The 26445-nt window shown below is 37.4% G+C and overlaps 1 protein-coding gene across 2 annotated transcripts in view; it reads right to left on the bottom strand.

Annotated features, from left to right (window-relative positions):
- The window catches only part of GRIA3 (glutamate ionotropic receptor AMPA type subunit 3), a 536255-nt gene that overhangs the window by 268103 nt on the left and 241707 nt on the right, over positions 1-26445 (bottom strand). For both annotated transcript variants that reach the window (XM_036271251.1, XM_036271250.1), the window contains exon 6: positions 22429-22616. In XM_036271251.1, the coding sequence (XP_036127144.1) occupies positions 22429-22616 (188 nt within the window). The remainder of the gene's footprint in view (positions 1-22428; positions 22617-26445) is intronic.

Raw genomic sequence — 26445 nt, 5'->3', positions numbered from 1 at the left:
ACTGTCCCGTCTCTGTGCTGTGGAGCTGCTTGGGGTTTAACCCGAGGGCGCTGCCCCTAGCTAAGGCCGCTGCTGTCTGTGGGCTACCAGCCCCCATCTTGCACCTTTGCAATCCTACCAGGATCGAGTCAGTGTCCCTGGTTATATTGTCCTTGCATGCTGCTTTTCTGTTGCTTTTTCCAGTCAATTTGTCTGTGTTATAGTTGTAATTTCAGTTTGGTTCTGGAAGATGGTTTGTGTAGCTTCCGTTCACTCTGCTGCCTTTTTGGAATCTCCATGATATCATAATTTTAAAAATAGCACGAGGAAGGAGTTTCCAACATGGCAGTGGGCAAGACTAGAGTGATGATGAGAGTGTGAATGGGTGAGTATGGGTTAGAAAAAGTGTACATGGGTGTGAGTGTGAGTGGGCAGATATCTGTTGGTGGGGGAACTCAGGATGAGCCACTTGGGTCCTCCAGGCAGAGGGAGCTACCAGTAGCAGAAGCACACTCCTGGCTTGATGCTTCTCCCCACTTTGGATCAGAGAGTTTGACATTTTGGAGGATATATAGCAGAGAGCTACCATCCTATCAGCCATGCTGTAGCAAAGACCTGCCAACCCCAAAGCTACCGGTGACAGCCACTAGTGCCCCCAGATAACTAGACCAGATCCCAGATCTGGTGCACATTACCCACAGTTACCCAATACTTCTCAATGTGACAACCTGCTCGTGGACCTGGCCTGCCCAACCTGGCCCTGGACAACTTGACTGATAAAAAGGTGAGACAAAGAAACAATACCCAAATGAAAGAAAAGAAGACTTTTTCAGAAAAAGAGTTAAATAAAATGAAGGCAAACAATTTATAAGATAAAGAATTCCAAGTAATGGTTATAAGGATGCACAAACAACTTAATGAGAATTACTAGCAACTCAATTAAGAATTATAGCCCTGGATGGTTTGGCTCAGTGGTTGGAGCATTGGACCATGGACCAGAGAGTCCTGGGTTTGGTTCCTGCTAAGGGCATATACCTCTGTTGCAGTTTGTCTCCAGCCCCAGTTGGGGTCATGTGGGTGGCAACCACTCGATGTGTCTCTCTCACATCAATTTTTTTCTCTCGCTCTTTCTCCCTTTCTCCCTCCTGCTGTATCTAAAGATAAATGCAAAAATATTCTTGCGTGAGGATAAAAAAAAATTATAAAGAACTCAGTGAAAACTACATAGGCATGAACAAAAAGGTAGAAGTTATAAATAAAAGGCAAGTGGAAATGAAGAATGACATAGCTGAAATAAAAAAATACCTTGGAAGGATTCAATGGTAGATTAGTGGGAGCTGAAGACCAAGTCAAAAAGGCAGAAGACAAGGTAGAAAAAAATACCCAATCAGAGCAGCAAATGGGAGGGGGGGGGGAGCAGGAGGAAAGTTTTGGGACAATATTAAATGTAACAACATTTGCATCATAGGGGTATCAGAAGAAGAAGATTCAAAGAAAGAAATAGAAAGCCTGTGTGAAGAAAAAATGATAGAAAACTTCACTAAACTGGTGAGTAAACGAAGTCACACAAGTCCAGGAAACATATAGAGTTCCAAATAAGATAAACCCAAAAAGACCCACACCTAGACACATCATGATTAAAATGGCTATGTTAAAGATAAAGAAAGAATTTTAAAAGCAGCAAGGGCCCTAGCCGGTTTGGCTCAGCCATTAGAGCATTGGCCTGTGGTCCAGAGAGACCCGGGTTTGGTTCCCACTAAGGGCACGTACTTCAGTTGCAGTTTGTCCCGGCCCTGGTTGGGTCGTGTGGGTGGCAACCACTTGATGTGTCCCTTTCATGTCAATGTTTCTCTCTCTCTCCCTCCCTCCCACTTTATCTGAACAAAATATGGATAAATGTCCTCGGGTGAGGATTAAAAAAAAATAAAATAAAAGCAGCAAAGGAGTGACAGAAAGTTACCTACAAGGCAGCTCCCATTAGGCTCTCAGCAGATTTCTCAATAGAAACACTACAGGCCAGAAGGGAGTGTCATGAAGTATACAAAGTAATGAAAAGCAAGGGCCTGAATCCAAGAATACTCTATCCAGCAGGGCCATTATTCAAAATTGAAGAGGTAAAAGAAGCTTAGCAGACAAAAAAAGGCTAAAGGAATCTACTACCACCACCAAACCAACACTGCAAGAAATGCTAAAGGGATTGTTGTAAGAAGAAGAAAATATATATAGAGAGGAGAAGAGAACACAGGCATAAGAACAAAAATAGCAACAAATAAGTACCTATAATAACTTTAAATATAAATAGCTTAAATGCTCCAATCAAAAGACATAGGGTAGCTGAATAGATTAAAAACATGACCCATATATCTGTGATCTACAAGACACCAATCTCAGAAGAAAACACTCACACAGGATGAAAGTGAAGAGAAGGAAAAAAAAATCTTCCATGAAAATGAAGACAAAAAAAAAAGCAGGGTTAGTAATACCCATAGCCAGTAAAATAGACTTCAAAATTAAGGACATAATAAGAGATAAAGAAGGTCATAACATAATATTAAAGGGATTAATCCAACAAGAGGACATAATCCTGGTAAACATATATATACTCAATATAGGAGCATTAAAACATATTTAAAAACTGCTGGAGGACTTTAAGGGAGAGATTTACAGCAATACAATCATAGCAGGGGATTTTAACACCCCTCTGACACAACTGAATAGATTTTTTAGACAAAAAATGAACAAGGAAACAGAGACCATAAACATTACACTAGATCAGATGGACTTAATTGATATTTACAGAACATTTCACACCAAAGCTGCAGAATATGCATTCCTCTCAAGTGCACAGGGGACATTCTCAAAGATAGATCACATGTTAGGACACAAACTAACTCTCTACAAGTTCAAAATGATTGAAATCATATCAAGCATATTTTTGAATCACAATAGGATGAAACCAGAAATCAATTATAATAAAAATACTCAAAAACTTTCAAACACATGGAGGCAGAATAGCATGTTATTAAACATAGAATGAATTAACAATGAGACCACGGAAGAAATAAAAAAAAAAAATTCTGGAAACTAATGAAAATGAACACACAACAACAACAAAAATCTATGGAACACAGCAAAAGCAGTCCTGAAAGGGAAGTTCATAGCATTACAGGCCTATCTCAAGAAACAAGAAAATTTTATAATAAACCATCTAACCCTACAACTTAAAGAATTAGAAACAGCCTCCCAGTGTGGCTCAGTGGTTGAGCATTGACCCATGAATCAAGAGCTTGCCAGTTCGATTCCTGGTCAGGGCACATGCCTGGGTTGTGGGTCAAACCCCAGTGGGGGGCATGCAGGAGGCAGCCAATTGATGTTCTCTCTCATCAATGTTTCTCTCTCTCTCTCCCTCTCCCTACCTCTCTCTCTAAAATCAATAAAGAAAATAAATTGAAGAGGAGTTAGAAACAGAACCAGAAGAAAATCCCAGAGTAAGTAGAAGGAAATAAATAATAAAGATCAGAGTAGAAATAAATGACACAGAGACCAAAAAACCAATACAAAAAATCAATTAAACGAACAGCTGGTTCTTTGAATAGGTTAACAAGATCAATCAAGCTTTAGCCAGCCTCACCAAGAAACAAAGAGAGAAGACCCAAACAAATAAAATCAGAAATGAAAGAGGTGAACTAACAATAGACACTACAGAAATACAAAAGATTATAATATAATACTATGAATAATTATATGCCAACACATTCAACAACCTAGCCAAAAATGACAAATTGCTAGAGTCATTCAGTCTTCCAAAATACAAACAAGAAGAATCAGAAAATCTGAATATACCAATAACAACTAAGGAAATAGAAGCAGTAATCAATGAACTCCCAACAAATAAAAGCCCTGTTCTGGATGGCTTCACAGGGAAGTTTTACCAAACATTCAAAGAAAAACTAACACCTACTCTCCTCAAACTGTTCCAAAAAATTCAAGAGAAAGGAAGACTTCCAAGCTCCTTTTATGAGGCAAGCATAATCTTAATTCCAAAACTAGATAGAAACACTACAAAGAAAAAAATCACAGGCCAACATCCCTGATGAACATACACACCAAAATCCCCCAAAACAAAATATTAGCAACTTGGACCCAGCAATATATTAAAAATTATATAGCACAACCAAGTGGGATTTATCCAAGGGATGCAAGGATGGTACAATATTCACAAAGCAATAAACATTATATACCACATAAACAAAATGAAAGATAAAAGTCATAGGGTCATATCAATAGATGCCAAAAAAGCATTTGAGAAAATCAATATGCATTTTTTATAAAACTCTCAGCAAAGTGGAAATAGAAGGATCATACCTCAACATAATAAAGGCCATTATGACAAAACTGAAGCCAACTTTATACTCAATGGGCAAAAACTAAAAGTATTTCCCTTAAGAACAGGAACAAGACAGGGATGTCTGCTTTAGCCACTCTTATTCAACATAGCACTGGAAGTCTTAGACACAGTGATTAGACAAGAAGAAAAAATAAAAGTCATCCAGATTAGAAAGGTGGTAGTGAAACTCATTGTTCACAGATGAGATGATACTGTATACATAAAATCCTAAAGACGCCACTAAAAAACTAATTAATAAATAAATTCAGCAAAGTAGCTGGATACAAAATTAACACCCAGAAATAGTTGACATTCTTATATACCAATAGTGACCCACAGAGAGAAAAACTAAAAAAAAACAAACCTCATTTACCATTGCAACAAAAAATATTAAGATACCTAGGAATAAACTTTATCAAGGAGGTAAAAACCTGTTCTCAGGAAAGCACAGGACATTGAGAAAAGAAATAGAGGAAGATATAAAAAAGTGGAGGCATATATTGTGTTTATGGATTGGTTGAATTAACATCACTGAAGTATCCGTACTACCCAAAGCAATCTATAAATTCAATGCAATCCCTATTAAAATACCAACAGTGTACTTCACAGATGTAGAACAAATACTCCAAAAGTTTATATGGAGCTAAAAAGACCTCAAATTAACTACAGCAATCTTGAAGAAGTAGAACACATTTGGAAGGATCAAATTTACAGATTTCAGGTTATGCTACAAAGCCACTGTAATAAAAACAGTCTGGTACTGGCACAAGAACAGGCATATAGACCTATGGATCTGAGCAGAGAACCCATATATTCACCCAAAACATTATGGTCCATTAACATTTGTCAAAAAATGCATGAGCATACAGTGGAGTAAAGATAGTCTCTTCAATAAATGGTGCTTGATAACCTGCACAGGTTCATGCAAAAATATGAAACTAGACCAACAACTTATTTTATACATAAGCATACTCTAAATTGATAAAATACTTAAATGTAACCAGTGAAACCATAAAATTTCTTGAATCAAATCTTGGCAGAAAAATGTCAGACATCACATGTAGTAGAACTTTCAACAACACATTGCCCAGGGCTAGAGAAACAAAGGAAACAAAAATCAATAAATGGGACTATATCAAAGTAAAAAGCATCTGCACAGCAAAAAAAAAAGCCAGCATCAAAATGAAAAGGGAACCCACTTCTGGGAGAACATATTTGCCAATGATCTATTATGTAAGGGGTTAATGTCCAAAATATATGAAGTACTCATACAAATAAAGAAAAAAAACTAAACAATTCAAATAAAAAATGGGCAGATGAACTAAATTAAATACATCTCCAAACAGGACATACAAATGGCCAAGGACATATGAAGAAATGCTCATCAACACTAATCATCAGAGAGATGCAAATTAAAACAACTATGAGGTATCACCTCACATCTGTCAGAAAGGCTGCCATCAACAAATCATCAAGCAACAAGTGTTGGCAAGGGTGTGGAGAAAAGGGAACTCTAGCACACTGCTGGTGGGAAAGCAGACTGGTGCGGCCACTATGGTAAAAAATATGGTGTTTCCTCAAAAATTTAAAAATGGAACTTCCATTTGACCCAGTGATCCCACTTCTCAGAACTGAAATCAGAAATAATTTATGCACCTTTATATTTATAGCAGCACTATTTACAACAGCTAAGATCTGGAAACAGTCCAAGTGTCCATCAGTAGATGAGAGGATAAAAGAGCTCTGGTACATATACACAATGGAGTACTATGCAGCTGTAAGGAAGAAAGATCTTATACCCTTTGAGACGATGTGGAAAGACCCGGAGACTGTTATGCTAAGTGAAATATGCTAGTCAAAGAAAGACAAGTACCACATGATCTTACTTATTTGTGGAATATAATGAACAAAATAAGCTGATGAACACAGACCCAGAGACATATAAATAGGGTCCAGACTAAAAATCATCATAGGTGGGGCATGGACGGAAGGGAAGAAATAAACCAAACAACTTTATGCATATCTACATAACAAAGGGACATAAACAACAATGCCATGTGTGTGTGGGGGGGTGGATAGGGAAGAGGGTGTCAAAAGCGAAAAAGGGGAAACATCTGTAACAAAAATAAATTAATTAATAAGAAAGGAAAAGAAGGATTCCAAAATGGTGGCAGAGTGAATGGAACCTACACAAACCATCTCCCAGGACAAAACTGGAACTACAACTTAAATAAAGTAAAATTGTCTAGTAAAACCAATAGAAAAACAATTGGAGAGGACACGTTTAACCATGGAAAGAAAGAGGACAGTAAATCAAGCCTGGTAGAAACTGAGGAGGCATGAGAGGGCAGGCTGGGAGCCCACAGAGAGCAGTTGTATTAGCTGTGAGCAGCTCCATCTGGGTTAAATTCCCAAGCCAGCTCCACAGCTGCAGAGGGCTGGGACAGAGCACCAAATTAGCTATAGCCACTCACCTTGGGCTTCAGCAGGGGGAGGACAGACTGGATTGGAACCATGTGGAGAGACTCAAGCTTTAAAGAGCAGGGAGGGCACTGGGAGTGTTGTGCTAAATCACGCACTTATAAGACCATAGCCATGTTACTGAAAGAGCCCCTTCCCAGAGCCCTTGCAGGAAGCAACAGTCCCTCCCTCAGAAATTTAACACCAGTTGGCAATACCAGAGAAATGCAAATTGAGGCTCATTAACAGCTAGCAAGCATCTGCCCCACCCATTGGAAATCCACTTATGCTGAACAGCTGTGGGATTTTTTCATTTATTTGAGGGTTACAACCAAAGGCTCATCAAGTAACTGAAACTAATAGCCTTCAGACAAAAAGCAAGAGGATAACTGAACTTTTCTGGAATTGCAAATATACCCAGGAAAGTAAGACTTGATGGTAATGTTTAACATGAGTCCTCCCACACTCATCCAAACCCAGTTGAAGGATCCTCAACCAATGGAACGCCAACACCTTCAGGTAAAATTTGGCAGGCACTAAAACCCACTGAGACAGCCAAAATGGTGAAACAAAGAAACAAAGCCCAAATGAAAGAAAAAGATAATTAGACAAGAGATGGAATAAATGAAAGGAAATTGAGCAAAATATAAGAGAGATAGTTAAGAGTAATTATCATGAGGAAGCTTAACAGCATGAGAAAATATATAGAAATATTAAAAAACAACTAATAGGAAATAAAGAATGACATAGCAGATATAAAGAACACACGGGTAAGATTGATTTTGGAGATTCAGGGAGATGGCAGCAAGCAGGGCCTTAGCAAGGGTGAGTATGTGAGATTGTGAGCAAGTGTGAGAGAGAATGTGAGTGAACGTGAGTGTTGATGACAAACATTGAGCAGTGCAGAAACATGGAGCAGAAAATTCCTGTGCTATAAACAGAAAGCAGCCGGTTACCATGGTAAGCAGCTCGTTAGTGAGCTTCTTCCTGCACAGCCAGGAGACTGTGCAATTTTGGAAGATTTCTGGTCTTCTCTGGGAGGAGAAAGTGGGGAGCAGCTAGGGTCCAGTGACCTGAGTCCAACAGAGTGCCTTACACCATCGAACTAGTGGACCCCACTGTGTCAACATGGACCAGCACACAGTAGCACCGCTATTGAGGTACCTGCTGCCGTAGCTGCAACTGGCCAGGAGCCGAGCACCATGCCCCACAGCAGCAGGGACTGGGCAGGAGTAGAGACCCACCCCAACAGAAGCTGAGGCATAAAAGCCAAGACACACCCCCAGCAGCAAAGGCTTGGGAGTGGACCTCCACCCTCAGGCAGCAGCAGCACAGATCAGCAGCTGAGACCCATCTCCAGCAGCATCAGCAGATGCTGCTCAGGAGCAGTGCCCCAGCCCAAGTAGCAGCAAGACTCAGGGAGCTGAGACCTGTACAACAGACAAATCAGCCACCAGTTGTCAGTCCTCCAGGAGCCATAACAGGCAACAAGCACCATACAATAAAACAGTCTTGGAGGCACAGCAGTCTTATTTGATACACACTGACCTGCCTACACATTCCAACATACCTCACTAGGCCTAGAACTACCAGACTACTAAAATGTTGAGACAAAGAAACAACACCCAAAGGAAAGAAAAAGAGAAATCACCAGAAAAGAAACTATAGGGAATGGAAGAAGGTAATTTGTCAGATAAAAAATTTAAAGCAATGATTTTAAGGGAGCTCAATTTGGTGAGAACTAGAAGCAACTAAATAAGAATTTTGTAGAGCTCAGTGGGAACAACATCAGCTAAAACAAGAGGTAGAAGCTATGAATAAAAAATAAAAAGGAAAGAAAGAATGACATAGCTGTTTTAAAAAAAATAACTTAGAATGATTCAATAGTAGATTAGAAGAAACTGAAGACTGAATCTGCAACGTAGAAGACAAGACAGAAAAAAACAACCAAATAGAGCATCAAATAGATAAAAAAATTAAAAAGCAAGAGAAGAGTTTAATGAAGCTTTGGGACAATACAAAATGTAACAACATTTGCATTATAGGGGTTCTAGAAGGAGAAGAAATGGAGAAAGGAATAGAGAACCTGTTTGAAGAAATAGTGACAGAAAACTTCCATAAACTGGTGAAGGAAAAAGGTCACACAAATCCAGGTAACACAGAGAGTCCCAAGCAATATGAACCCAAAAAGACCCACAGCTAGACACATCACAATTAACAAACATTAAAGACAAAGAAAGAACCATAAAGGAAGCAAGAGAGAAACAGAAACTTAATTCCAAGGGAGCTACCATTAAACTGTCAACTGATTTCTCAATAGAAACACTGCAGGCCAGAAGGTAGTGGCATGAAATATACAAAGTAATGAAAGGCAAGGTCTGAATCCAAGACTACTCTATCCAGCAAGGCTATCATTCAAAATTGAAGGTGAAATTAAGAGCTTCACAGACAAAAAAAAAAAAAAAAAAAAAAATGCTAAAAGAGTTAACCACCACCAAACCAGCACTGCAAGAAATGCAAAAGGGACTGTTGTAAAAAGGAGAATAAATAGAGAGAGAGAGAGAGAGCATCACAGTCATAAAATAAAAATGGCAAGAAATAAGTATCTATGAATAATAATCTTAAATGTAAATGGGTTAAATGCTCTAATCAAAAGACATAGGGTAGCTGATTGGATAAGAAAACATAACTCATATATATGCTTTTTACAAGACACCCACCTCACAAAAAAAGACTCACACAGGATGAAAGTGAAGGAATAAAAAAAATTTTCCAACCAAATTAAAATGAAAAAAAAAAAAAAAAGTTAATGTACCAATATTCCTATTTGATAAGATAAACTTCAAACCAAGGGCCATAATAAGAGACAAAGAAGGTCATTACATAATATTAAAAGGATCAATCCAACAAGAGGATATAACCCTGTTAGACATATATGCACCAAATATGTGAGCACAAAAATATATTTAAAAACTTCTCGAGGACTTCAAGGGAGAGATCAATAGCAATACAATCATGATGGGTGACTTTAACAACCCACTGACACCAGTAGATAATTCTTTAGACAAAAAATTAACAAAGACACAGAGTTCTTAAATGACAAACTATATTAGTTGGACCTAATTGATATTTACAGAACATTTCATGCCAAAGCTAAAGAATACACATTTTTTCTCAAGTGTGCATGGGACATTTTCAAAGATAGACCATATGTTAGGACACAAAGTAAGTCTCTACAAATTCAAAAAGATTGGAATTATATCAAGCATCCTCTCAGATCACAATGACATGAAACTAGAACTCAATTATAACAAAAACATACAAAATATTCAGACACTTGAAGACTAAATAGTATGTTATTAAACAATGAATGGGTTATCAAAATGATCAAAGAAGAAATTAAAAACTTTCTGGAATAAAATAAAAATGAACACACAAAAACACAAAATCTATGGAATGCAGCAAAAGCAGTCTTGAGAGGAAAGTTTATCCCACTACAGGTTTACCTCAAATAACAAGAAAAATTCCTGAGTTTCTAACCCTACAACTTAAAGTATTAAAAAGTAAACAAAAAGAAAAACCCACAACAAGTAGAAGAAAAGTTATAGTAAAGGTCTGAGCAGAAATAAATGACATAGAGACTAAAAAAAATAATTCACAAGATCAGAGTGTGTGAAAGAGTGTGAGTGGACGTGAAGGTGGACGACCAAACCCAAGCAGTGCAGAGATGCTGAGCAGAAGTTTCCTGTGCTGTGGATGACAGCAGCCGGCTACCATGGTAAGCAGCCCTTCAGGGTGCTTCTCCCTGCCCCAAGGGGAAGTCCTACCATTTTGGAAGATTCCTGGTCTTCCCTGGGAGGAGGAAGTGGGAGTGGCTAGGGCCCCAGCAACCTGAACCCACCAGTGCACCTGGCACCATCAAACCAGTAAACACTCCATGTCAACACAGACCAGTGCACACTAGTGGAGCTCCCAAGGTGCTGGTCATGAAAGCTGCAGACAGCCCAGAACGGAGCACCGTCCCCCATAGTAGCAGCCCAATCAGAGTCAAGATATACCCCCAGCAACACAGGCTTGGGAGAAGACATTTATCCCCAGGAAACAGAAGCACAGACCAGCAGCTGAGACCCAACCCCAAACACTACAGCAAAAGTTGAGCAAGAGTTAAAACCCATGGAGCAGCAGCACTCCCCAGCCACCAGTGGCAGGACCTGGGGCTCCACAGAGGCCTGTGCAGTCCAGTAGCTCACCAGAACAGTGGGGAGCCAGAGTCCTAGAAAAACTGGTGCCATCCAGCTGCTCAACCGGGGAACCTACAGGGTGTGGGGACACCAGAGTCCTGTGTGACCCAACAGGGACTATGCCATCTAGTTACACTCAGGACCTGTGAGGTGCTGCAGCACAAGAGAGGCTTGTGTAACCCAGCAGGGACTGCACAATCTAGATACCCACAGGGACTGTGGGGTGCTGAAGCACCAGAGAGGCCTGCGCAACCCACCAGGGACAGCGCCATCGAGTCACCCGTGGGATCTGGAGATCAAGAAAAAATTAAAAACTTCCTGAAAACCAATGAAAATGAACACACAACAACACAAAATCTATAGAATGCAGTGAAAGCAGTTCTGAAAGGGAAGTTCATAGTACTACAGGCCTATCTCAAGAAGAAAGAAAAATTTCTAATAGACTCTCTAACCTCACAACTTAAAGAACTAGAAAGAAAACTCCAGAGCAAGTAGAAGGAAAAAAATAGTAAAGATCAGAGCAGAAATAAATGACATGGAGACGAAAAACAATTCAAAGGATCAATGAAACAAAGAGCTGGTTCTTTGAAAAGATAAACAAATCGATGGACCCTTAGCTAGGCTCACCAAGGAACAAAGAGAGAGAACCCAATTACACAAAATCAGACAAGAAAGCAGAGAAATAATAACTGACACGAGAGAAATATAAAAGATTGTTAACAAATACTATGAACAATTATATGGCAACAAATTTGACAATCTAAGTGAAATGAACCAATTTCTAGAAACACATAGTCTCCCAAAAGTGAATCGGGAAGAGATAGAAAACTTGAATAGACTAATAACAACAAAAGAAATTGAAGATGTAATCAAGACTCTCCCAGCAAACAAAACCCAAGGCCCGGATGGCTACACAGGAGAATTTTACTGAACATTCAAAAAAGAACTAATACCCATTCTCCTCAAACTATTTCAAAAAATTCAAGAAGAAGGAAGACTTCCAAACTGATTTTATGAGGCCAGCATAATTCTAATTCCAAAACCAGAAAAAGATACTACAAATAAAGAAAACTACAGACCAATATCCCTGATGAGCATAGATGCCAAAATACTGAACAAAATACTAGCAAATCAAATTCAGCAATACATCAAAAAAATTATTCAACATGACCAAGTGGGATTCATCCTAGGGATGCAAGGCTGGTACAATATTTGGAAATCAATAAATGTGATACACCACAAAAACAAAATGAAAGATAAAAATCATATGATCATATCAATAGATGCTGAAAAAACATTCAAAGAAATCCAGCACCCATTCTGATAAAAACGCTCAGCAATCTGGGAATAGAGAAATTATATCTTGACAAAATAAAGGCCATATATGAAAGACCTATAGTCAACATTATACTTAATGGCCCAAAATTAAAAGCATTTCTCTTAAGAACAGGAACAAGATGCAGATGCCCACTATCGCCACTCTTATTTAATATAGTACTGGAAGTCTTAGCCACAGCAATCAGAGAGGAAGAAAAAAGAAAAGGGATCTAAATTGGAAAGGAGGAAGTGAAACTGTCATTATTTGCAGATGACATGATACTATACGTAGAAAATGCCAAGTTATCCATCAAAAATTTACTAGACATAATAAATGAATTTGGCAAAGTAGCAGGATACAAAATTAACGTCAAGAAATCAACAGCATTCTTATACACCAGTGATGAACTCACAGAAAGAGAAACTAAGAAAACAATCCTATTTACCATCACGGCAAAAAAATTAAGATACCTAGGAATAAACTTAACCAAAGAAATAAAGTACCTAGTCGCAGAAAACTACAGGTCATTAAAAAAAGAAATAGAGGAAGATAAAAAGTGGAACCACATACCTTGTTCATGGATTGGAAGAATTAACATCATTAAAATGCCCATACTACCCAAAGCAATCTATATATTCAATGCAATCTCCATCAAAATACCAATGACATAATTCACAGAATTAGAACGAATACTTCAAAAGTTCATATGGAACCAAAAACGACCTTGAATGGCCAAAGCAATCTTAAAAAAGAAGAACAATGTTGGAGGGATTACATTACCAGATTTCAGATTATACTACGAAGCCACTGTAATCAAAACAGCCTGGTACTGGCACAAGAACAGGCATATAGACCAGTGGAACAGAACATAGAACCCTGAAGTGGACCCAAGGCAATATTCTCAATTAATATGGTGGCAAGATCATACAGTGCAGTAAAGACAGCCTCTTTAATAAATGGTGTTTGGAAACTTGGACAGCTGCATGCAAAAAAAAATGAAACTATATCATCAACTTACACCCTACACAAGAATAAACTCAAAATGGATAAAAGACTTAAATGTGACTCATGAATCCATAAAAATCCTAGAAGAAACTGTAGGCAACAAAATTTCAGACATCATACGCAGCAGAATTTTCAGTGATACATCACCTAAGGCAAGAGAAACAAAGGAGAAAATGAACTCATGGGACTACATCAAACTCAGCACCTTCTATACTGCAAAAGAAATAATCACCAAAATAGAAAGGTAACTCACTCTGTGGGAGAGCATAATTGGCAATGATACATCAGAAAAGGGGTTAATTTCCAATACATTTAGAGTGCTTATACAGCTCAACAAAAGTAAGGGAAAGAACTCAGTTAAAAAATGGGCAGAGGAACTAAATAGACACCTCTCCAAACCGGACATAAAAATGGCTAAGAGACATATGAAGAAATGCTCAACATTACTAATCATCAGAGAGATGCAGATGAAAACAACAATGAGGTATCACCTCACACCTGTCAGAATGGCCACCATCAACAAATCATCAATCAACAAGTGTTGGCGATGGTGTGGAGAAAAGGGGACTCTAGTACCCTGATGGTGGGAATGCAGACTGGTGCAGCCACTATAAAAAACAATATGGTGTTACCTGAATAAATTAAAAATTGAACTTCCATTTGACCCAGTGATCCCACTTCTAGGAATATACCCTGAAACAGAAGCCTGAAACACCAATCAGAAAGAATATATTTACCCCATGTGCATAGCAGTACTATTTACAATAGCTAAGATCTGGAAACAGCTCAAATGTCTATCAGTAGAGCGAATGGATAAAAAAGCTGCGGTACATATACACAATGGAGTACTATGCAGCTGTTGGAAAGAAAGATCTTTTATCCTTTGAGATGACATTGAGGGAACTGGAAGTTACTATCCTCTGCAAAACAAGCCAAGCAGAGAAATACAAATATCACATGATCTCACTCTTTTGTGGAATATAGTGTAAATAACAGTTCGAGGAATGGAGTAATCCTAGAGAAGTGGAAGTTGGGTACAGGCTGACAATCCCCAAAGACGGGGTGGTGGGGGAGAGATAAACCACAGAATTTATATGCATGTATGCATGAACAATGGGCATGGACAACAAAGCTGGAGACAAGTTCGGGAAGGAGTGGGAGGGGGGAATCTGGGGGGGGAAAAGGAGAAACATCTGTAACAAAAATGAAAGAATTAATTAAAAAAATAAATAAAATAAGATGACCCCCTGGAGCAGTTAAGAAAAATTGATTGATTAAAGAGTCTGCATTTTGACAAATAAAAAAATGGCAGCAGAAAGAATGGAAGCTACACAGACAATCTTCCAGGACCAAACGGGAATTACAACTAAAATGAAGACAAATCGTTGAAAAAAATCAACAGAAAAGTAGCAGGACAGGACCATATAATCAGAAACACTGGTAGGATCTGTGGAAGTAAGATAGAGTGACCGGCTGGGAGCCCAGGAACAGCAGTGAACTTAGCTGTTAGCAGTGCCCTTGGGGATAAAATACCAAGCCTGCGCCACAGTGCAGAGGGCTGGAACAAAGCACTGGATTGGCTACAGCCACTCACGTGGGCTCCAGCAGGGGGGGGGGCTGACAGAATTGGAACTCTGTGGGGACACCCTTGATTTGGAGGGTGCTCAATTTTTTTCTGAGTCGCAGCCACAAAGGCAAGCAAAGAAAAACAAGTATCATATGATCTCACTTATTTGTGGAATATAATGAACATAACAGTCTGAAGAACAGTGTAGTCCCAGAGATGTAGAAGTAGGGTACAGATGACAATCCTCAGAAGAGGGGTTGGAGGAGGGGGGGAGAACTTATATGCATGTGTGCATGAACAGTGGACAGGGACAACAAACTGGGGACAGGGCAGGGAGGGATGGTGAGGGGTGAATCAGTGGGGGAAAATGGAGAAATATTCCTCTGCTGTAACAAAAATAAATTAATTAATTGAAATTAATTAATTAATTAAAGAACCAATGAGAAAAGTGGTATGTCTGTATCTTAGTATAATATTTATTTTAAAAATAGTTTCTCTAAAGTAATATATTGAATATGTTACTTAATTCAAACAATTTCTTTAATGAGAAATTGATTTTTATACCAAAAAAACTAAACTTTGGCAATTTCATGGTATCATTGGAATAAGCTTGAGCAGTGAGCCACCATCTTAAACCTTTGAGAAAAATGTATGTTTTAATAATCATATCATGTGGCTGCAGGTAGTATTTTTTCCATTGATGGAAGCATAGCAAAATCATAGTGAAACTTATTAAAATGTGTTTATTCAGTATTCACCCACCCATACATTCATCTACCCATTTATCTCTCCACCCAACACTATGGGCCACATACTCTGTTCAAGACAAAAATGACCTTTACCTGAAAGTAATTATGGTCTAGTAGAAATTCCTTAAATGGTAGAGAAAAAATATCATGAGTTGATAGTTTTATGAGAATTTCTTGAAAGAGAGAAAAAAAATAAGTGAAATTAACCCTTTAGCCTTATATGGATGTTGCTAAAACTTTTCTTTGTGAAATACTCCCTAAAAAATTGTGTAGAATGTATTTTGAAGGATACTGTGAAGAATATAGAAGGATATTTGAAGGATATAGAAGAAAGGAAGATAGAAAGTGAGACATGAAAAGAGAGAACAGGGTTTTCAAAAAATGTCACTTTAGTTTTCCTGAAAGTGTTTAGTAATAATGATGATTATTTTTCATACTGTTTTATGCTTTTTGAAGCAATTATACCAACATGTGAGGTAGAGCAAATTCTATTTTCCCCATTATGTAGATGAGACAGATGAGGCATAGATATTTAAGTGCATAACATACCACAGCTACATAGAATTCAAAATTCTACCTACTGTTTTTTCTATTACTTCATGCTGCGATATTTTAGACTCCAGTATAAGGTCCTATAAAACCCAAAAAATTTAGAAAAATGTAAGATATTCAGAAAGCCAAAGTCACCTAGTACAAAAGAATGAAAACAAAGTACTGCAAGGTGGATATTCCTCTGCTGTATGCTATTAAGTAGGTCACCCTCTAAAGGGCTATTTTGGTATGAAATTTTAGAGGACATATAGTACATACACCAACATCACTGACCTGATTCTTAACTTTTAAGATCAAATAAAATAAAAAACAATTTTTTGGAAGGGAGGGGTGGATCATTTGGATAACTCAAGAGAGTGTTAGTTGGGAAATTTGATTTAGCCAGGCTAGTGCTTTAATTTTCTGTGACATGTGATGCTGTTTTTAAGAAAGGAACAGCTTTGTATCTCTGAAATGCAGAGTCAGCAGTTTTTCTTTCTTTCTTTCTTTTCTCTTTTTCTTTCTGCCTTCTTCCTTTCTTTCCTCTCTCTTCCCTCTTCCCCTCCCCCATCCTCCCCTTCCTTTTACCTATTTTTAGCATTCTCTCCTTATGGAGGCATACATGACAAATTGTTAATATTTAATTAGCCATAAAACAGCTCTCCAGGCAATGGCTCCTCACCATAATTTCAATTTCTGAAGCTGTTTTGGCCCCCAGGTACCCTTGGATGGAATTAGAATGAAAAAGTTTCCATTAGAGTTTTGTTTATGGCAGCATAGGCACTTTGTTATTAACTGGCGATGAAACTATTAAGGAAAATAAGATACTTGCACCAGATTTCAATTTGACTCTACTCCAAACAGAGTATTCATATGTCTTAGGGTGAATCATTGCTTCTAATATTTTTAATCTCAAATTTAAATATCCAAGCATAATAATTAATATATTTGCCCACTGAATAGTATTTTTCTCTAGTCTACATTTTATAAATCTTTTTTACTATGTTCACATTTTAAAAACCATGAACTTGGGAAAAATGGTGGCAGAGGGAATAGAAATTACACAGTCCATCTCCCAGGAACAAACTGGATTTACAACTACAATAAAGACAAATAATCAGGAAAAGCCAACTTAAGAGCAGCTGGACAGAACAACTACAACAAGGGACACCAAATTGAGCCTGATAGGAATTGCAGAGGCACATGGGAGGGGTCTGGGAGCCTACTGACAGCAGCAGAGAGCTGTTTTAGTGGTGTGTGCTTCCAGCTGAGAAAGTGGGGTTTTTTATAAACACTAAATCAGCTACAGCCATTCACCTTGGGCTCCAGCAGAGGGAGGGTGGACTGGATTAGAACTGAGTGGAGAAATTCCACGGCTCCTGGCTTGGGAGTGGAGAATGCCAAGAGTTCTGTACTGAATCACTCCTTCACAGGACAGTAGCCATATTACTCAAAGAGCCCCTTCTGAGAGTCCTGGGGAGAAGCAATGACCAGTCCTGCAGAAACCCAACACCACCAGGTCAGGCCAGAGAAATGCAAATTGAGGCTCATTAACATCTCAGCTTAATGAGCTACCAAGTGCTCCACCTGAGGCTTATCATGTAACGGAGACTAATAGCCTCTAGGAAGTAACTAGAGGATAACTAAACCTTTTTTTGGCTTGCAAATTTGTCCAGGAAAGTAAGACATGACAGTACTATTTAACATGGGTCCTCACACACTCATCCAAGTCCAGTAGAGGGAGCCACAACCGGCAGAACACTGACACCCACAGGGAAAATTTGGCAGGCTCAAAAACCCACTGAGACGGCCAAAATGGTGAAACAAAGAAACAAAGCCCAAATGAAAGAACAAGATCATTTGTCAGAAAATGAAATAAATGAAAGGAAAATGAGCAAGATCAGAGGGAGAGTTCAGAGTAATAATGATGAGGAAGCTCAACAGCATAGAAGCATTGAAAACCAACCAATTGCAAATGAAGAATGACATAGCAGATATAAAGAACACATTCGAAGGACTAATCAGCAGAGTAGAGGAAGCTGAAGACTGAATAAGTGAATTAGAAGACAGGGTAGAAAAAATCAACCAATCAGAAAACCAAAAGAAAGAAACAATTAAAAAACAGAAAGACAGCTTAAGAGAACTGTGGGACAACTGGAAAAGTAATACCATTCACATCATAGGAGTCCCCGAAGAAGAAGAAAATGAGCACGGGTTAGAGAATATATTTGAAGAAATAGTGACATAAAGCTTCCCTAATTTGGTGAAGGAAGAAGGCATTCAAGTTCAAGAACCACAGAGAGATCCAAGTAAAAAAAACCCAAACACGCCCACACCAAGACACATAATAATTAAAATGCCAAAAACCAAAGACAAAGAGAGAATCCTAAAGGCAGCAAGAGATAAGCAACAGGCTACCTACAAAGGAATCCCCATAAGGCTCTCAGCTGACTTCCCAACAGAAACACTACAGGCCAGAAGGGATTCTCATGAAGTAATTAAGATAATGAAAAACAAGGATCTGAATGCAAGACTACTCTATCCAGCAAGGCTATCATTCAAAATAGAAGGTGGAATAAAGAACTTCCCAGATTTAAAAAAAAAAAGGCTAAGGGAATATATTAGCACCAAACTGGCACTCCGAGAAATGTTAAAAGGACTGATGTAATAAGCAGAAGAATAAGGAAAGAAACATAACCAGAATAAACAAAAAAGGCAATAAATAAGTACATATCAATAATAATCTTAAATATAAGTGGATGGAATGCTCAGAAAAAAAGACATAGAGTAGCTAAATGGATTAGAAAATATGACTCATCTATATGTTGTTTACAAGAGACCCGCTCAGAACAAAACACTCACATAGGTTGAAAGTGAAGGGATGGAAAAAAAACTTTCCAAGAAAATGTAAAGGGAAAAAGACCTGGGATAGCAATACTCATATTCGATAAAAATAGACTTTAAAATGAAGGCCATAAGAACTAAAACCCATTCTCCTCAAACTCTTTCAAAAAATCCAAGAAGATGGAAGCCTTCCAAACTTATTTTATAAGGCTAGCATAATCCTAATTCCAAAACACTATAAAGACACTACAAATAAAGAAATCTACAGGCCAATATCACTGATGAACACAGATGCCAAAATCATGAACAAAGTATTAACAAATTGAATCCAGCAATACATCAAAAAATGATTCATCATGACCAAGTGGAATTCATCTCAGGGATGCAAGGGTGGTACAGTATTTAAAAATCAATAAATGTGATACACCACATAAACAAAATGAAAGATAAAAACCATATGATCTTATCAATAGATGTTGAAAAAACATTCAACAAAATCAAGCACCCATTTTTTATAAAAATACTCAGCAATGGGGGAATAGAGAGATCATATCTTGTTGTAATGAAGGCCAAATATGACAACTTAAAGCCAACATCATATTCAATAGACAAAAACTACAAGCATTTCCCTTAAGAACAGAAACAAGATAGGGATGCCCACCTTTGAGACTCTTATTTAACATAGTACTAGAAGTCTTAGCCATAGGAATTAGACATGAAAACAAAATAAAAGGGATCCAAATTGGAGAGGAGGAAGTGAAACTGTCATCATTTGCAGATGACATGATATTGTAGATAGAAAACTCTAAAGACTCCATCAAATCTCTGCTAGAACTAATCAGGATACAAAATTAACATCAAGAAATTGATGGCATTCTTGTACACCAACAATGAACTCAGAGAAAGAGAAAGTAAAAAAAAAAAAAAATCCCATTTACCATTGCAGCAAAAAATCTAAGATACCTAGAAATAAACTTAACTAAAGAAGTGAAGGACCCATTCTCAGAAAACTGTAGGACATTCAAAAAAGAAATAGAGGAAGATATAAAAAAGTGAAAGCACATACCTTGTTCATGGATTGGAGGAATAAACATCATTAAAATGTCCATTCTACCCAAAGCAATCTATAGATTTAATGCAATCACCATTAAAATACCAATGACATATTTTACAGATTTAGACAAATTACTCCAAAAGTTTATATGAAACCAAAAAGACCCAGAATAGCCTCTTTAATCTTTAAGAAGAACTAAGTAGGAGGAATCACAATATCAGATATCAGGTTATACTACAAAGCCATTGTAATAAAAACAGCCTGGTACTGGCGCAAGAACAGGCATGTAGATCATTGAAACAGAACAGGGAACCCAGAAATTGACCCAAGACATTATGCTCAATTAATATTTCACAAAGGTGGCAAAAGCATACAGTAGAATCAAGACAGCCGCTTTAATAAATGGTGTTGGAAAAATTGGATAGCTCCATGCAAAAAAAAAAAAAGAAGAAGAAGAAGTTAGACTACCAACTTACACCATATACATGAAGAAACTCAAGACTAAATATGACTCGTGAATCCATAAAAATCCTAGAAGAAAATGTAGGTAAGAAAATTTCAGACATTACATAAAACATAATTTTCACTGGTACAATGCCTAAGGCAAGAGAAACAAAGGAAAACATGAGTAAATGGAACTACATCAAAAGAAACAGTTCTTCACAGCAAAAGAAAGAAGCACCAAAATGGAAAGGGAACCCACTATATGAGAGAGCACAATTGCCAACAATTCATCAGATAAGGGGTTAATTTCCAAAATATTTAGAGTACTCATACAACTCAACAAAAGGAAGACAAAGAATCCAATTTAAAATGGGCAGAGGACCTAAATAGACACCTCTCCAATCAGGACATACAAATGGCCAAAAGACATATGAAGAAATGTTCAGCATCACTAATCATCAGAGAGATGCAAATTAAAACAACTATGAGGTATCACCTCACACCTGCCAGAATGGCTGCCATCAACAAATCATCACACAACAAGTGCTGGCGAGGGTGTGGAGAAAAGCGGGCTCTAGTACACTGTTGGCGGGAACACAGACTGGTGCAGCCATTGTGGGAAACCATATGGTGTTTCCTCAAAAAATTAATAATTGAACTGCCATTTGACCCAGTGATCCCATTCCTAGGCATATATCCTATGAAGCCTGAAACACCTATCAGAAAAAATATAGGTACCCCTATGTTCATAGCAGCACTATTTGCAATTGCTAAGATCTGGAAACAGTCCAAGTGTTCATCAGTAGATGAGTGATAAAAATGTGGTGGTACGTATACAAAATGGAGTACTATGCAGCTGTAAGAAAGATCTCTTATCCTTTGAGATGACATGGAGGGACCTCGAGAGTAGTATGCTAAGCGAAATAAACCAATCAGAGAAAGGCAAATATCAAATGATCTAATTTATTTGTGGAATACAATGAACAAACACACTGATGAACAGAATACACCTGGAGACATGCATGTGGTGTACAGACTGACAATATTCAGAAGAGGGGGTATGGGTGGAAGGAAGAGATAAACCACAGAACTTATATGCATGTATGCGTAACCACTGGACATAGACAGTAATGCTGGTGGGGGGTGGGAGGAGGGATCTGGAGGAGGGTGTAAATGGGGAAAAAAGGAGCAATATCTGTAACAAAAATAAATTAATAAAAAACATAAAAAGGGAGGAAACCAACTGGAGTAACAAAAATTAAAGAAAGAAACAAAAAAGCATGAACTTTTTTTCTCATGTGCCATCTTTAAAATGGTCTTAAATTACTTACACATTTGTCCCCACCCCTCGCCAGAGGGATACTTTGAAAAAATATCTACAAATTTTGAAACCTAGTGAATACTGCCCTGACACTCTGCAATTAGGCTCCAGAAAAAACAAAAACAAACAAACAAAAAAACAACCCTACCTTTCTGCCCTGTCTGATTCCTTCTCTGTTCCCTGCTGGAAGGACTATATAGGAAAGAAAAGGGATTACTTTTCAAGAGTCAGCTATCTATGAAACGGAGGTGTCGAAGGATGTGTTTATCTGACAGGTAGCATTAAATTTAGAGACTTCCAGATTCATCATAGTAATGCAGTTTGCAACAATTTAGAATTACTTTTCTTTCTTTTTTTTATTGCAGCCACTGGGGAAGAACAAAGGATTAGAGAGACTCTTAAAAACTGTTGGCATGTTTAGTCTGGTGGGCTACATAATTTATTAGCAGAAATAGGAACTGCCTCAGGTTAATGATTTAACTGTTAAATTTTAACATATGGCTGAGGTGGAATAAATCTCTAACTTACCTGTTCCAATATTGTGTTGATCCTTTCGACTTCGCAGTCAATCAAATATCGCTTTTCCTGCCTCCTGTCCATTTCTTCAATGATGCGCCTAAATTCCTGGATGTCCTTTATGTTTCCCACAGACCTTGCTGTCACTTGCCAGTTGTTTTGCACTGCTGCTTCCATAATTGCTTGGAGAATGGAAAATCCTGAAAGAAGGAAAGAGAGCTATAATAATTTTTTCTTTTAAAAGTCTTTCTGTAGGTATTAAAGGTTCTATTGAGTTTTTACTCACAGTCCATTGAGAATCTGTGAATCTTTTCTAGTGTGGATACCAGGCTTACTCATAACCTTAGCATTAACCTTTAAGACAGTTGGCTCCTCTATCTTGTTTTTCATTTTGTTTTTATTGAGTTGTCATTATTTTTGAGTTTTGAGAGTTCCTCATATATTCAGCACTTATAAATTCATCATGTTGAAGTAAGCTTTAAATGACAAAACTTTTAATGTATATTCAAACTCTTTGTTAATGTAGTCAGTACAATACATAAAAATTACAATGTTTAAAAATAACTTTTAAAAATAATTAATTAATTTTTGTTACAGAAGTTTTTTCTTTTTCCCCATTGACACCCTCCTCCCCACTTCCATCCCCACCCCACGTTCACAGTATTGTTGTTTGTGTCCATTGTTGATGCATATATGCATATAAGTTCTTTGGTTTATCTCTTCCTGCCCTCCCACCCCCTCTCATTTTGAGATTTTTCAGTCTGTTCCCTACTTTAATGTCTCTGGGTCTATTTTGTTCATCAGCTTATTTTGTTCATTATATTACACAAATAAGTGAGATCATGTGATATTTGTTTTTCTCTGACTGGTTTATTTCGATTAGTATAATACTCTCCAGTTTCCTCTATGTCATCTCAAAGGGTAAGAGATTATTCTCCCTTTCAACTACATAGTATTCTATTGTGTAGATGTACCACAGCGTTTTTATCCACTCATTAACTGATGGACACTTGGGCTGTTTCCAGATCTTAGCAATTGTAAATAGTGCTGCTATAAACATAGGGGTGCATATATTCCTTCTGACTGGTGTTTCAGGTTTCTTAGGATATATTTCAAGAGGTGGGACCACTGGGTCAAATGGCAGTTCAATTTTAAATTTTTTGAGGTAGCACCGTATTGTTTTCCATAGTGGCTGCACCAGTCTGCATTCCCACTAGCAGTGTACTAGAGTCCCCTTTTCTCCACACCCTCGCCAACACTTGTTGTTTGATGATTTGTTGATGGCAGCCATTCTGACAGGTGTGAGGTGATACCTCATTGTTGTTTAAATTTGCATCTCTCTGATCATTAGTGATGATGAACATTTCTTCATATGTCTCTTAGCCATTTGTATGTCCTGTTTGGAGAGGTGTCTATTCAGCTCCTCTGTCCATTTTTTAATTGGGTTCTTTGTCTTCCTTTTGTGGAGTTGTATGAGCACTCTATATATTTTGAAAATTAACCCCTTATTTGATGTATCATTGGCAATTATATTCTCCCTTGCAGTGGGTATCCTTTCATTTTGGTACTGGTTTCTTTTGCAGTGCAGAAGCTTTTTAGTTTGATGTAGTCCCAAGTATTAATTGTTTCTTTTGTTTGTCTTGCCCTAAGTGATATATCAGTGAAAATTCTGCTATATGTGATGTCTGAGATTTTACTGCCTACATTTTCTTCTAGGATTTTTATGGTTTCACAAGTGGCATTTAAGTCTTTTATTCATTTTGACTTTATTCTTGTGTATGGTGTATGTTGTGTGTTCATTTTCATTAGTTTCCAAACAGTTTTTTTATTTATTTCTTGATATCATTAGTAACCCATTTATTGTTTAATAACATGCTATTTAGCCTCCATGTTTTTGAATTTTTTGAGTGTTTTTATTGTAATTAATTTCTAGTTTCATGCCATTGTGATCTGAGAAGATGCTTGATACAATTTCAATCTTCTTGAACTTGTAGAGACTTAGTTTGTGTCCTGACATGTGGTCTATCTTTGAGAATGCACTTGAGAGGAATGTATATTCTTCAACTTTGGGGTGAAATAATATATATATATTTATATGTGAAGCTGTGTATTTCCCCTTCAATTTTGAATGATAGTCTTGTTGCATAGAGTAGTCTTGGATTCAGACCCTTGCTTTGCATTACTTTGTATTCTTCTTGCCACTCCCTTCTGACCTGCAGTATTTCTTTTGAGAAATCAGATGAGAATCTAATGGGAGCTCCCTTGTAGGTAACTTTCTGTCTCTCTCTTGCTGCCTTTAAGATTATTTCTTTGTCTTTAACATTTGCCATTTTAATTATAATGTGTGTAGGTGTATCTTTTTGGGTTTGTCTTGGCTAGGACTCACTGTGTTTCCTGGAGTTGTGTGACTTTTTCCTTCACCAGGTTAAGGAAGTTTGTTGTCATTATTTTTTCAAACAGGTTCTCTATTTTTCTCTCTGATTCTTTTGCTTCTTGTACCACTATGATGTGAATGTTATGTTTTGTGTTGTCCAAAAGCACCCTTAAACTCTCCTCCTGCTTTATCTTTTTTTCCATTTGTTGCTCTATTTGGGTATTTAGGTGTTTTTGTTTTTGTTTTTCACCTTGTCTTCTATCTTGCTGATTCTGTCTTAAGCTTCTTCTAATCTACTATTGAAACCTTCCAAGGTATTTTTGTATCATCTATTTCATTCTTCATTTCCATTTGATTTTTATTCATAGCTTCTACCTCTTTTTTATGCTGGTGTAGTTCTCATTCAGTTTTTTTGTAGTTCTCACTAATTTGTTTGTGCACCCTTAAAACCATTCCTTTGAATTCTTTATTGGAAAAATTGCTTCGCTGCATTTCATGCAGTTCCATTTTTGGGGATTCCTCCTTTTCTTTCATTTTTTTTTTTTTTTTTGGTCTCATTATCTTAGTGGTATGGTCATTCTGGGCCAGGTGAATCATGTTGGGCCATGCAGGCAGGACAGTGTGTATCAATTAAGACTGCTATGCCTCCCAGTCTTGGTGTAGTGGATTTCTTGTGGAACCCAATGGAGTATTATTTTTGATCTTCTGAGCTGGGTGGTCTAGAATTGACCCTCTGTGCCTTACATGGGCTCCCCTGTTGAATATGGGTCTTGATGGCTATTGTCTGATTTTTGGTGGTCTCATTCCTCAGGGTTGTTAACTCTGAGTCTCAATCTCGGCCATGTCAAATTTGTCATGCCAACCATTATATAAGTGTTCACAGAAAAAAACAAAGCAACCATACCAGACCAAAAAGAACCCCTCTAAATATCAGCCTTAACAATAATAAAAGCAACTGCCTCAAAACAAAACAATTAAAATATGAACAGACAATAAAAAAACATACACACACAGAACACTAGGAGGTGTGAGATCAAAAGAATTAGAAGAGGGAGAAATGATAAAAAATTATAAAATAAAATAAAAGTAAAGAAGACAATGTACAATAAGACTAAATAAAAAAAGAACCTAAAAAATAAATAAATATTAGCTTCAGCAATGATACAAGTCCCAGGCTCAACAAAAATATTAAAAGACAAACTGAAAACACACATGTTCACATACACACACACACACACACACACACACACACACACAACACTACTAGAAGGCATGAGACTGAATAAATTAGAAGGAGAGAAAAAATACATATGAAAGTAAAGGAGGCAAGGCAATAGCAGACTAAACCAAAGAGCACTTTGAACAAATAGCATCAACGATGGTAGAAGCACCTGCCTCAATGAAAAGATTAAGAGACAAACACACAACCAGAAAACACACAGACACAGACACACACACACACACACACACACACACACACAATAAGAATACTAGAAAGCATGAGACAAAAAGGGCTAGAAGAGGGGAAAACAAAACAAAAGAATATGAAAGCAAAGAAGGCATAGACCAGAAATAGGATAAGTATAAGAAATAAAAGTAGAAATTGAGTGAAATAATAATAATAATAATTTTAGAAGATAGTAATGCTAAACATA

This window comes from Molossus molossus, unplaced genomic scaffold, assembly GCF_014108415.1.
Source record: "Molossus molossus isolate mMolMol1 unplaced genomic scaffold, mMolMol1.p scaffold_m16_p_2, whole genome shotgun sequence".
Classification (NCBI taxonomy): Eukaryota; Metazoa; Chordata; class Mammalia; order Chiroptera; family Molossidae; genus Molossus; species Molossus molossus.
This window is presented reverse-complemented; position numbering and strand designations above follow the sequence as displayed.